Source organism: Phlebotomus papatasi, chromosome 2 (assembly GCF_024763615.1).
Source record: "Phlebotomus papatasi isolate M1 chromosome 2, Ppap_2.1, whole genome shotgun sequence".
Taxonomy (NCBI): Eukaryota; Metazoa; Arthropoda; class Insecta; order Diptera; family Psychodidae; genus Phlebotomus; species Phlebotomus papatasi.
In genome coordinates this window covers 17,682,406-17,696,313 of record NC_077223.1, presented here as the reverse complement: position 1 = coordinate 17,696,313, position 13,908 = coordinate 17,682,406, and the positions used below count along the sequence as shown (strand labels likewise).

The 13,908-nt window shown below is 32.6% G+C and overlaps 2 protein-coding genes across 17 annotated transcripts in view; one reads left to right on the top strand and one right to left on the bottom strand.

Moving 5' to 3' along the window:
- Positions 1-13,908, bottom strand: part of LOC129802847 (protein enabled) — a 53,563-nt gene that overhangs the window by 20,558 nt on the left and 19,097 nt on the right. For 3 of the 16 annotated variants that reach the window (XM_055848997.1, XM_055849001.1, XM_055849003.1), the window contains exon 1: positions 2,817-3,020. The exons of 5 other annotated variants lie outside the window; for them this stretch is intronic. Coding sequence is in view for 3 of the 11 variants with exons in the window: in XM_055849001.1 (XP_055704976.1) it covers positions 2,817-2,848 (32 nt within the window). In the remaining 8 variants the exon portion in view is untranslated. Of the gene's footprint in view, positions 1-2,215; positions 3,021-13,908 lie in introns of those variants that run through there. 8 more of the 16 variants (XM_055848994.1, XM_055848995.1, XM_055848990.1 and 5 more) reach the window with 7 other exon arrangements.
- Positions 13,566-13,908, top strand: part of LOC129802838 (low-density lipoprotein receptor-related protein 1) — a 231,471-nt gene continuing 231,128 nt past the window's right edge. The window contains exon 1 of the mRNA XM_055848949.1: positions 13,566-13,570. The gene's annotated coding sequence lies outside the window, so the exon portion shown is untranslated. The remainder of the gene's footprint in view (positions 13,571-13,908) is intronic.

Here is a 13,908-nt window from a genome sequence, read left to right as displayed (position 1 = left end):
CCCTATAAGACGGCGGTGAACTCTTGAGATTAAATGCTTTGTGCCCTTTGTGCCTATCTTCAGGTCATAGTCTAATTTTTTCATTAATTTTATAAATCAAACTTTAAATTAATTAAGGTAAAGTGCCCTCAAGTCGACCGGTTCCTAAATTCAACAGGTAGAGTTTTTTATTCAATTTATTTGTACAAATATTTGACGTATGATATAACATTAATAGGTCAATTATTCCATAAATAAATACGAATCAGTGACAATTTTATAGAAATTCACCATGAAACATTCAAAAATTGACCACCGGATGAGTCGAGGAACTTGTCGACTCGAGGGCACTTTACCTTAGTTTTAAAGTTTAAAATAGAGATAAAAAGAAGTTAAATTAACCAACGTATTCATACTAAATTGATCACTGTGGTTATTGTCTATTCATCTACAATTCATCGAATAAACTTAATTTTGAAAATGCTTAAGCTACTGTAAGTGCGGTGCGGGTGACTTTGGCCTCTCTTTAAGGACGGTTCTCACCGATCAGACATGGTAGATTAGATCGGTAAAGACCATCCTTAAGTTCTAGTACTATAAAAAAATTTGTCATTGATTTGTTAAAAGATTGTCAGAAGAATATTTTTCCATTTAGAATGCAACGTTTTTTTTTTTTGAAATTTCTAAATTACAACTTTTTAGCAAACTTTAAACTAAATCCAGTTACCGCATTATGAACCTTTTCTTTCCGAATACAAATAAATTATTTGTGAACTAAAAACGCTTCCTCCATTTACCTTAAAATTTGCAATTTTTGTGCATAGGGCAAGATCATCAGCTTTCGAAGATATCAGCCTTCGACTCAGGTTGACCTTCGAGAATAGGGAAATTGAGGCAGTATTCAACTATAGAGTCCTGCCTGACCCAATTAGGTACAGGAAGTCTGCTTTCTAAGAGCCCAAATAAATTGAGGTTAATCCTCTTGAATATTTAGCCTGAGGAATCTTACCAGTAAGGTTTATCCCAAACTCCCATAGGGCCCTAATGCCGAAAAGAGACACAAGCTGATCGTAGAAAACACTCAGCTCGTAAAATTTGACGGTAAAGGATCAGCCCAAACTAACATACACTGAGGATTTATGATTAAGGATTAGCGTTTTCAGCGTAAATTTCTATTAAATCTCCACACTTTGATTGCTGAAAGGTTTCTTAAGTGCAACATTAACGGATTTTTCGTACAGTAGGAGCACTCTGATCATCTCTTTACTCCAATCTTAATGCATTTTAAGATTTTGCGATATTGCGTACTATTACTCTTCATGTTTTTCCTCCCAATTGACATTTCGAAAAGCACCCAAAAACCCCCAAAGTGAAGCTTTTTATTTTCAGCACTGGCGCTGATGTTGCCTAATCCCCGTAATTTCACTAGACCTCATGAATTTAGAAGATCAGCCTGATCCTCCAAATTATGGGCTGATCTAGAAGATCAGACTGATCCTCCAAATTATGGGCTGATCCGTGAGTGTATCGACACCAATCCTCATTTTTCTGGTTGATCGCTAAGCCGATCCCTGTGTCTATTTTGCAAGAGACTCAGGCTGATCCTCGACAATTAGCCTGTAAAATTTGGCAGTGAAGATTAATCTCAAACTGTCATATACTAAGGGTTTTAGGATCATTGTTTAGAAAATCCATTGCCTAAATTTTCTTTACCTATTCTTTTACTGCCAAATTTTACAGGCTAAATATTCTAAAGGATCAGATTGAGTATATTTGAGCCCTAATAAGAAATACTGCTCAGTATTTAATTTTTTTACAATGAATAGAACATTAGAAAACTGATCATCTTTCCCTTATAACCAAGAGTACATTAAAATTTAATTTAAAAAAAAACATATTTTACTTCAAAACAATTTGCAATAAATATTTTGTGCCTACAGAAGTATCATTATATTTGTTAAACCTCGCAAGTAAATTGCTCATTATTCGAGGTAAATGACTGTTCTGTACAACTTTTTTTTTTAAATAACAATGCGGGTATATATTTCCCGTTGAACTTCACCAAAGATAAAACCATTGAACGATTTACATGTTTTAGTAAAAATTTAGCACGTGATTTTTTTGCAAATGAATAACTATGCAAAATCACAAAAAAAGAACAAACGCACTTAATACGGATGGAATGATAAATATTTCCCTGAGTGTCGAATAAGAAGAAAAAATGTAAAATGCACACAGTATTTTTATCGCTCCACAAGTTTTCTCAACATTTCCTCCTGCAACACAGAGTCCACACAGAAAATCATCATTTCACATTAAAAGCACAAACAAAATGTATTTTTTTGGAGAAAAAATTGGACGATTTTTAGTTGAATAATCCTTTTGCAATTTCTTGATTCTTCACATAAAACTCCTTAAATTCACTGAAAATCTTTATAGAAATGCCAGAGTTAATGCAAATGACATTTTAAGTGTTCTTTGTGTTGGTATCCACTCAATAAAGTTTCCCATATTTAAAAGAATGTCAAAGTCATCAAAATTCTCCTCGAAGCACTAAATGAAGTTCATTTTTCTTAATGCAACATGCAACACAATATCAATTCAAATTACACATTTTAATAAATATTATATCGGATATAATTCCAACAAAATTTATGAGATATTTTAACACTTCCTCGTTAACACAGAGATTATTTTAATCAACCAGTGAAATTTGATACTGCATTTTTAGTGTGGATTGTCTGATGGTAAAAGACGGGAACAACAACTTTCTCAGACTATAACACATTTTGAGACTTCCTGAAAAATTTCACTCTCAAAAACAAAAAAAGCAAAACCTTTTCACTGAATTATTTGGAGGAGATTCCATTTGGCCAATTAATAAACCTTTGAGTGACACACTCTAAAATAACTTCACTATTGACCGTTTTGTGTGTACGGAAGAAACTGTAGATGAGCAATATTGGATGAAACACTCAAGAGATTCACGGACAAGCACATTTTCATGCTTCAGGCACCGGCAATCACCACAGACTGTTCGTCAAATAGAAAATGGAAAAAAAGACTCGGGCCCTGATACGATTTTTGTGGTCTTTCTCTCACTTATTCTCGCCTCTTTGTCAGCGCTTTTAAGTCTGGCACGACATACAACAATTCTAAGGGGCATCCCATTGCCTAATATTTACGATTTTTTAGTGAATTCAAAATGTAATTCGTAAAATTTCTAGCCAGAGCATTAACCAGATTGTTACAGAAGACACCAACGTAATCCAGGACAATCAAATACGAAGAATTACGAGTAAAGAAGTGAAGAGAAAGCAGACTTTATGGTGCTATTCCAATGAACAATAAACAGGTTCTTGTCACGACTGTTTGGTGTTGTTAGACCACGGCGAGAACTAAGGAAAAGAGTCGAGACATGAACCAAAACACAAAGAAAATTAAATAAAGCAGAAGTATTTGGGAAAATGAACGCTATTCCAATGAAAAATGTTCATTTTTCATTGGAATAGCGTCAATAAGAAAGTCCGATTGTATGATAAATTAGTTTCGTTTTATCTACACAGAAAAAAAATATTTTGTAAAAATGTTCGTAAATGTTTGTGAATTCCTATGGGGGAGTTACAAAATGCTCATGAATCGTATAACCCACAAACAAGTTCGTAAAAGTTTGTACCTTTTTCACAAACATTGTTCGTAACAGGATCATTTGACAAGCATTTTTTGTACATTTACGAACAAATGACAAAATTTTACGAACATTTTTTGAGTGTTTACGAACATTCACGAACAAATGTTTGTAAAAGTACAAAAAATGCTCGTCAAGTGATCATGTCACGAACAATGTTTGTGAAAAAGTACAAAATTTTACGAACATGTTTGTGGGTTATACGATTCACGAACATTTCGTAACTCCCCTATAGGAATTCACAAACATTTACGAACATTTTTACAAAATATTTTTTTCTGTCTAGCTGAATAAGTATTTAAGTCGTTCTATAAAATCAACTCATATGGAATAGAATCAAATTTTACGATGTGCGAGCATATGATACAAATTGACGTCAATCAACTGTACTGCGTCTATCGTTGACTTCAGAACGAATCGATCTTCTCAGACAATCTGCAGGAAACCTGGTTTACAGAACGTACAGGCCGTATAGGCCGTAGAAAGTATATACGAATTCAGTACAATTTAAATGAGACATTAAGAACACTAGTAAGGTTTATGGAAACTGCTCTCTCGTGAAGTTCGACCAGTTAAAAATAATCGTCTGTTTTATATGATTTTGATTATAACATCAATGTGTAATATTTGTGTACTATTATGACCAGCGCACAATAACTTTTGTTTGTAAACATGTTTTCAAAATTTCCTATTAGAATGAGCGGGATGACTAGATCTAGATCTCATTCACTCTCATTGAAATGTCAAAAACATGTTTAATAAACAAAAGTTATTGTGCGTTGTGCATTACACATTTTTATATTGTCTACAGATTTTATTTAAAAATTATATAATTTTATTCAAAATGTGTAACAATTACGTGGTACAATATAATTGAGTTACCATGGGTTATCTAAGCATTCCAATGGTGTTTCAAAGTGTCTTCAAGATTTCTAGGATTTCTCGTTAATCCCTTAGACTGTCTCGGGTTATAGGGGTCATGCGAGCTTTTGAACATTTTTTTTTAAATCAAGAAATTTTCCTGAATTAATCAAAGCTTCCCGAGAGTAATTGCTAAAAGCTTTCCAGATTCCTGGCAGATCTTGAAAAAAATTCGGAGTTTTATAGAAATTTCCCAGGCATCCCAAAAATTTCATTCATTCCAATTTACACAATTTAACATTACACAAAAGTAATATTACTCATTTTTAGATTACACGTTTCTCTGAAGTAAATACTTGTGTAACTTTACAAGAATAACAATGGTAAAAAAACAAGCAAACAAATCCTTGTTATCAAAATTATCGATTATCCTCAGTGTTTCAGATACACCAAAGAAAAAAATAACACAAAAAAGTGCCCTTGAGTGTAATGCTTATACCTTTTCGTGATCATCTTTTTCACTTTTTCCATCTGCAACACTGCAAAAATCTTAAAATTCTAAAAAAGAATTTATTCCGAATTAGTCAATTTGGCCCTACATATAACACTTTTTCATTTACACGTTTTTTTTCTGTGTGTAGTTTAAAAAGAACCTAATGAAAAGCCCCCAACAACAAAGACTATCAAATTCAATTTTATATGGTGTTAAAAGAGGAAGATACAAGAACAGGAGCAGCAGTTGTTGTAGCCGGAAAGCCCCAAGTTGTTTCTTCACGATCTCGTCGACAAAAGAAAGAGAAAGATTGCCATGCGTGGGCTTTTGTGGTATAATTTGTGCATTTTAGCCACCAAACCACCCACTCACGCACAATCAGAGGTCATTGATTACTAGGCCTTTCCACCATAGAAAACCATATCAGTTAGACAATTTCAATCACAATCAATTTTACTTCCAATGTCAATTTTCACACATATAGCTACATCACTCAATAGATCAATTGAATATTCAATGAACAAATTGGCGAATTTGACCAATTGGTCTTCGTTGTCTTCCATATTAATTAATTTATTTTTTGTCTTCGTACCACTAATACAGGCTATTTTCGGGGAGTTAATGGTGATAAACTTCCTTAAATAGCCCAACACATTCCAACTCAATTTTCAAGCATTTAGGAGTCATGTGTTTCTCTTTGGAAATGTTTTTCTTTTCAACGGATAGCATCTCATCATCAAATTGCTTATGGACATTCTCTCTTCCGTCTCCTTTAAACATTTTTTTTACTAACAACCACTTAATCAACAGGGTGTTCAAAAAATAAACGTCTTTTACTATTTTAATTTATTGTATCATTTATGGCCTCTACACACTAGTAAAATTTATGTCCATATTGAAGAGTTTTTCATACAGAAGGGTAGGGAATCTGTTTCAATATGGACATAAATTTCTCTAGTGTGTAGAGGCCATGAGGGAAGTATTGCTTAAAACCTGTGGATACGATTGATTTTCTGTAAATTATAGTAAAAAAAAAGGAGATTCGATAGATAAATCGACAGAGAACTAGCTCTGTGTTAGAGCCCTTCGGTTAAATTCTCATATCAAGCCAAGTCCAGTGAAAAAAAAACTATGAATCATTTAAATTTGAAATTGCTTAGAAAACTAGAAATTCCTTTGATTTCTCAACGTAAAAATGAAAATATCTCACTATAAATGTGTTATCACACTTGCACATTAAAATTTTAATATGATTCACATTAATTGTTGCTGGTGAGAGTCCAAATGTGTAATTTGTGTATTTGAATCATTTTATATTCAAAATTTGATCTATTTGTTGATAAAAAGGTAGACTTGGCCCGCAAAATTTGATATAAATTGATTTATAGCAATTAATGCAAAAAATTAATGCGATTTTCTCTTTAATTTTTTAATGTGAAAAATATTTAGCCTTTAGGTAAATTTAAACTTATTTTCTGCAGGCCAAGTCCACTTCTTTATCAATAAATAGAAAAACCCCAAATATTAAGTGACTCAAAGACACAAATAACATATTTGGACGCTCACAAGCGACAATTAATGTGAATCACATTAAAATTTTAATGTGCAAGTGTGATAACGCCGTTAGGGTTTTATGAAACTTAAATTTAAAGGAAAAATATTGATTTGAAGTCAGTAGATTAGATATATATGATTGATTCTGCGTCACTGATAGACAGAAAAGAAGTAAATATTAAATTTGTATTTATTCTGAATCTTTGAACAACCCTCTTTGAGAGATACATCAAATAAAATCATGTATCATGTACTCCAAAAGATCTACTTCCAAGTGCAAGAGTGAAGTTATTAAATCAGTAAAAGCGGATGCAAGATGATGCAAGTTTATAGTATTACAGAATGTCTCACTTTATCTCACTACAGTGGGATTTCTTTCTCTTTTGTCCTCCCATTGACTATTTTCCACTGGTTTTAGAGAATCAATTTAAGATCACTAGAGCTGGGCGAAGGGCATTCAATTGCAATATTAGAAAGGAACACAAGTTATCAGGGCACTTTCTTTATATAACATCCATTGAGACACTTAAGAATCAGTTCTTTTTTTATTTATTTATTAATTCACCCCGAGATCACTTGAAATTTATGATCTTGATGGGTTATACTTCCATCTCTATTGGAAAGTGGACTATGTATTGAAAATGTTACTAAAAACTATTTTATATGTAGCAACAATATTGGAATGAATGATTTTAGTGTGGCAATATTGATGGTTTTAAATTGCAAAAGCATGTGTGAATGAATTTGCAAAGCCAATTAAATTCATCAATAAATCATAATTTAATTTGAATAATTTATCTGGAAACTGACTTTAATAACGTTCAAAACTAGTGAAAGTCAATTTTATCACTATAGAATTGTACGAAAACAAACAGATCGAAATAAATCGGTTTTTCTCATTCCTGTTTCTTTGTGCAATTTTTTTTTCAGTAATGAAAGAAAATGATATCCTCTGGCTCTCTTATGCCACATGTGTCCTCAGATTTGATGATGATTCTCTATGGAGGAGCATTGTACTGAAGAATAAAGAAAGGAATACGAAATCTATGTTTCTATTGAAAAATATAGGTCACTGACTCACTAAATTGTACACTTCATACAGAATGCTGTACAGAATCGTCAACAATGCGACTCTCTACTCATTGTATTCTTCCTCACCAGTGCGCCCATAGCAAACATAGTGTTGTATATGTACATGAGGAATTGTGATAAAAATGACAACCAAGTAGGATGAAGGATGGTAAAAAGAAAGATACTTCACAGCATGCTCAAATTCTTGAGAATCATGCTATACAAATTAGTCACATCGGCATAACATAGATTATTTGGAAACAGTTCAGTATTGTTCAAGAACCAAAGATCTTTAAAATTAATCCAAACTTGTCCCATTGCTTGATAAAAAATACTCTATAGAGAAATACAGCTTTTGACTAAATATCTTTCGAAGGATTGTTACAAGACTATTGGCATTCATTCGAACATTGGGCTAAAACATTTTGGTTAGTATTTTAGTAAATTTTATCAGTATAAGAATCCATCTTGTAGTTATCTTGTAATAAATAAAATTGTATTTCTTAAATAATTAAAAATAGTAAATATTTTGGCCAAATGTTTGGACCATCCCCGTGGCATGTGACCTGTGGAGTTGATATCATACAGATTTAGGGGAAACTGGGGCACCACCAAAGTTAAATGAAACTCTATTTATTATACAAAATTCCGTTAATATCCGAAAAGTTCAAACTGAATTTCGAATTTTCAAACTGACTGCAGGATTGGAAATTATTTATGAAATATCACAGAAAGTAGCTGTCAAAAAAAGTCACTCAGTGCATGATTATTAACAAATTTAACAATAGGACAGCAATATTATGAGCATCATTGCTTTGTTTTTCTTCGCAAAGTGAAGACTAAGGCATGTTGTCACTAGAGACGCTTAGAAACTCGCACAGGAAGTAGTTCAGTCACCACGCGGATAAAACGAGAAGTAAGCATGTCTTTTCTGTGGCTTTCGAAACTGAGTTTCGAATGTCTTTTCTCAATTGCTCAGAATCTTTCCATATACAGATGGAGTTTGAAAAATTTGATTATCGTTTTTAGAAGCCAAAAAACAGACGTTCTTAATTCTTGATAATCCCGCAAGAAGGCTGAGGTACTTCCTGTTCGAATTTCGAAGTGCTTAAATGTCACAATCTGTTGGTTTTCACCTTATTCTGAAGAATAACACAAAGCAACGATGCTTATTACTCCTGTCCCATTATTTTATCACTCCATAATCACTGCCAAATTTTTTTTTGAGCTTTTTAATATGATATTTTAAAAAAAACCATATTGTGCGAAAATTTAGTGTGAAAATTGTAAATTGAATTTGATTTCTTCGAACATCAACGATTTTTTATGCAAATAGAGTTCCATTTACCTTTTAGCCAAGACACTATTGGAGAATTTAACTCCACTTGTGTTTGCACCCAATATTGCCGCCTTGTTAAGAAGTAGGCAAAGTGTCTTGGATAAGAAGAAATGGTGTGTTGTATGAGATCTTTGATATTAATCATGGCTAAATTGCTGGTTAAACCCAGACAATCGTCGAATTAAGATAATAAATAATTAGCAATAAGTTTTATGTAGATTCGCGAAACTATGATAAAATAACACTCAAAAAGTTCTTTTTCGTTAATTCTTCCCCTGCATCTTTCCAGTTTTTAAATCTATTCTACCCAAAATAAAATTGTGCTTATAGTTGTGCCCCTGTTCCTTTGAATAAGCAATATATGTAATGGTCTCCTTATAGAGTTCGAGCAATAAAAGGGAGTGCAACAGAGATATATGAAAATAATAAATTGTCCTATTATATCGTGCTACAAGGATATAAAAATCGCATACAAATTCCGAAGTGTGTGTCGCTTCGAAACGGCACAATGACCGCGCAACTTAATCGATAATTACTCATTCACATCAACAACAAGAAGAAAAACCACTACGCGTATAAAACAATGTAATACAAAATCATATTTAAATTATTTCTCACATAGAAAGATGGGATGTGATGAAGATTTCTTACAAATCCACGCTATTAATCAAAGTAATTGTCATAATTGGTGTGTCTCAATCTCTCTTGTACACACCATCATTATTTTCTCGCAGAAGAGGTCACACAGTGAAACTTCAAATTAATTAATTGATGTCTCCGCATTAAAATTGACTGTATCGTCAAATCTTTAATTTGTTGCATAGCATGACAAGAGCATAAGGCAAGTCACTTAGCAATCAACAGAGACTCAATATATCGGTCATACACACCAAATTAAGTATGCCGAAAAGAAGCTAAAGAAAGTTATATTTATAGCAATAAAAAAAAGTCACTTTCATCGTATATTCAAGGTCGACAGAGTTTATTGACATGTTTTGATTACCTCACTGCAATTGTTTAATTCATAATATAAGGTAGACAATGAATTTATAATAAAGTATTTCCATGCACGTTTCAATAAAGTTACACAAGACTATTGCAAATTAAATTATATCTCACTGCCGCAGGGCTAATTTGTATGTAAGGGATAGTGGGGCAGTTCCGGGTGGTTAATCCTCCCTCAGCAAATTATTATGCAATATTACTGACAATTGTGGTTTGAAAAAGAAAGATTAGAATCAAGCTTAAAACACTTCTACAAAACTTGAATAAAATTTTTCTTTGTTTTTTTTTAATACCTATCAGTTCCACCTTCCCCTAAGTGACTCGTGCTGAATCTACCCTTATCGAATTTTCTGTAACATGTATTAACTCTTCTGCTACCATACTTTTAGAATGCGCGTAATACAATTTTGTAGAGAGTACACAATAATCCACAATAATGGAAAGGGGCCTCTTATCATAAAGGTATCATATTTGTCTTCTCTAAGTTTCTCGAATGTTAAAATGAATATTAAATATCAAGTTAAAATAGCAGAAACAAAGTATATCAAATGAAATAAATTGTGTACAATTTCATCATAGTAAACGTTCATGTGAATAAACAGAAAGTAGACTGACTACATCGAAACATTTAATATATTTTCCAGAGAAAACTAAAAATAATATTGTACAGAAGCATAATATGTATCTCCCAAGCAGACAAGTATGCTTTTTATTAGTCTTAAATCAATATTGCAAAATGCTGATATATATCAAAGTACTATGCCAATTCAAATTAACAGGCACTTGTATCATATGTTATAAAAATATGTTCAAAGATATATTTGGGAAATAAAATGTGATTATGAGTGTCGAACATGCTTGTGAAGAGTTCTGGTAGCTCATTATGTAGCTATGCAAACATTTTGGTGATTGTTAAAAATAAAAAATCTTACTGATTCGAAAAGAAATCTGCGTCACTTTGGAAAATGTTTAATAATAAAAAAAAACTTTCTTTCGCATGAAAAAAATGAATACAGTAGTCTTCAAAATAATAGGGACACCCTACTAGTGTTCTGATAAACGAGCGTAGACGTAGAAGTTCATTAATGTGCCATTCTCAAAAAGTGCCAAAAAGCAAATGCAATTTTTAAATTTTAACACTAAACCTACCAAGACCCCATCAAATTGACCGGTTTAAAATCAATACATATTTAAACGGTACAATGTCACTATCAAACTTTATGAATTTCTTAAAATATGCATGTAATATAATTTTCAGTGCTCAAATTCTAATTTTTTGCTCTTTTCCAAGACAAACTTTTTGAGTATCCTACCCTACCGCGGTTTGTCATTTGACCGAAAAACGACCAAAAACGGTCGGTAGGTTTAGTGTTAAAAACTGCTTGTAATCGCAACTGATGTGATGAATTTCCTTTATTTTTCGTTCTTCTATAATATTTCTTCATTTTATTAACTTGTTTAAAACACTCGAGAGTCTAGGGCAAACCTGATGATAAACTTGTATCTAAGCGAAAGATTTTTTACTGCAATCCAAAAGAAATCTTAATGTGATGTCCAGCTGAAGTGAATTAGAATCGTTCTTAACATCTCATAATGTCCATCAACCTTTGTCGTATCTGCATTTTGTCTACCTATCAGACGATGATACAGTTACGACTTTACGCCGAAAAACACACAAGAACCGAAAATTAAAAAAAAATCATATACGATAAAGGTAAGTATACGACTTACACTTACGACTAAAACCCCAAAATGAGGGGACAAAACTAACACTTCTTTAACTTACTGGGAGTTCCGGGGGCAACGATATCAAGATTAATGGTATAATGCAATTAGCGACACACAATCATAGGCTATACGTCTTAATGATTTGAATTTTTGAAATGGTAATATTGAAATATTAAGTATATTTTTTTCAAAAACCTTTATAATTTCGGCTATGTCGTTTATCGGGGTCTAAAATGGTGGGAAAGAGTGGGAATATGTGATACATAGTCACTTCCCCTCATTCTTTGTCCACTACCAAGCGGGCTAATTGCCTGGTAAGTTTCAGTACACTCAGGTGAGTGATAAAAGATCAGATAGCCAACCGCTAATAAGGGAGATCACGAACCTCGAAGGAACTTTACGGCAGCGACCTATTCAGGGAACTGACAGAGAATCACCAGAACTGGAGGAGGTTAGTGCGAGAAGTCCAGTTCGGTTTCTTAAAGGGACGTTACAGCCACCTAAGCAAGTATGAATGTCGTTAAACGCACAATTTCCTGTATTATAAAAGAAGAATTATCTAGTCCTTGACCTACCCAGTAGAGGGATTCTATAACAGTATGACAATGTCATATGATAAATTTTCTTCGTAAATTCAGGATCAAGACATCATTAAGAATCAGAGCTGTATTAAGCTCTCAGTAATTGATATGAATCTAATTTTCAAATATTTTTTTATCCGAATTTACGACATTAAATCTTAAATTTGTCATATGACATTATCATACTGTTATACGGCCTTCAGACCTAAGCCTCAGCCATATGGCTTAACGTTTTTAGTTTCTTAGCAGTAAAGAATTTTTGGAAAATTAGGAGTTAAGATTGGATTATTAATGGTAGGGTAGAGTCAATGCTTTTGGTCACCCTAAGGCTTTAATGATCTCGTAAAGTATGAAATTTTTGTCATATTAGAATGAATTGTTTTATAAAGATACTTTGTAATAATATCTATCTATATATGTAGGATTTGTCTCGAGGATTTTGGTGAATCTCAATAAACATATGAATTTTCCCTAATTGTGCTTGTTTCAGTACTTTTTGTCACTTGTTTTAAAACTAATTTTAAATAATTAAGAGACGTACTAACCCATTAGAATAGTAGAATAGAACATATTGTGAGTGTATAACTTATTCTTAAATTCCTTAAATTAGTTGTTTTATCTTGGGTGGCCAAAACGTGTTTACATGGCGAAAAGGGCTGACTCTACCCTCAATGATCTATGACATTCTAAAAAAACCAATAAAATCAATTGCTATTTTAGGATTTTGAGACAGAATTCCTCTAGAGGAACCCCAACTCTTAAGTTGCTTTGAGATTTCTTTTCGGTCACTTGACCAGAAATGTATTTTACTTTACTTATAATTTTATGAACTGCTAAATGTTTCCACAAAAAACATATTATTGTCTATTTAAAAGGAAATTATATTATCGTTAAATATTTTAATTCCTTTCATTAACCGAAAGTTTGTTTCAGGGTAAGCATCGAATCTAGAATCTCGCGTCACACAACCACTGCTTTGTCCACATAGCTTCTGAATTCCTTTTAGACTCAATGTATGTGATTTTTTAGGACAGTCCGGACAGTCTCTAATATTTTCGCGCTGACTGTACGGTAAAAAATATGACTCAATAGATACAACAAATAGTATTGGATAAACACAGACGTATTCAGAAAATCGACCTAATTTTGCCCATGCTGAAGTCATTGGGAAAACATGTTTTAAGATGAATGACGTCAGAATTACATTGTTTATATTATGAGAGTATAGAAAGACTGTAAAAAAAACATGAGGCAGAAGCATCGAGAAGAAAGTATTCAGCAATTTCCTTATAATTTTCATATATACTTTGTTATTACACATCATTCACAGAGTTTGGCATAGTAAGTAAATGGCATAATCAATCTAATCACTGTAATTTCCTAATTTTCCTCCACCGCCCACAAATCTATTTCCGTGTTAAATTTTCCAGTTCTCTATACTGAAGAGGAGTCGCTCTCATTTTGACAACATCGTTTACCACCACCATACAAACCATACATAACAGCAACTAACTCTGACTAAAGAGACAATGAATTGGTCTACTTTTCTATGCTATTTAACTTCTTTCAACCCCTTTGCCCTTTTCCTCGTCTGTCGTCTATCTGTGAT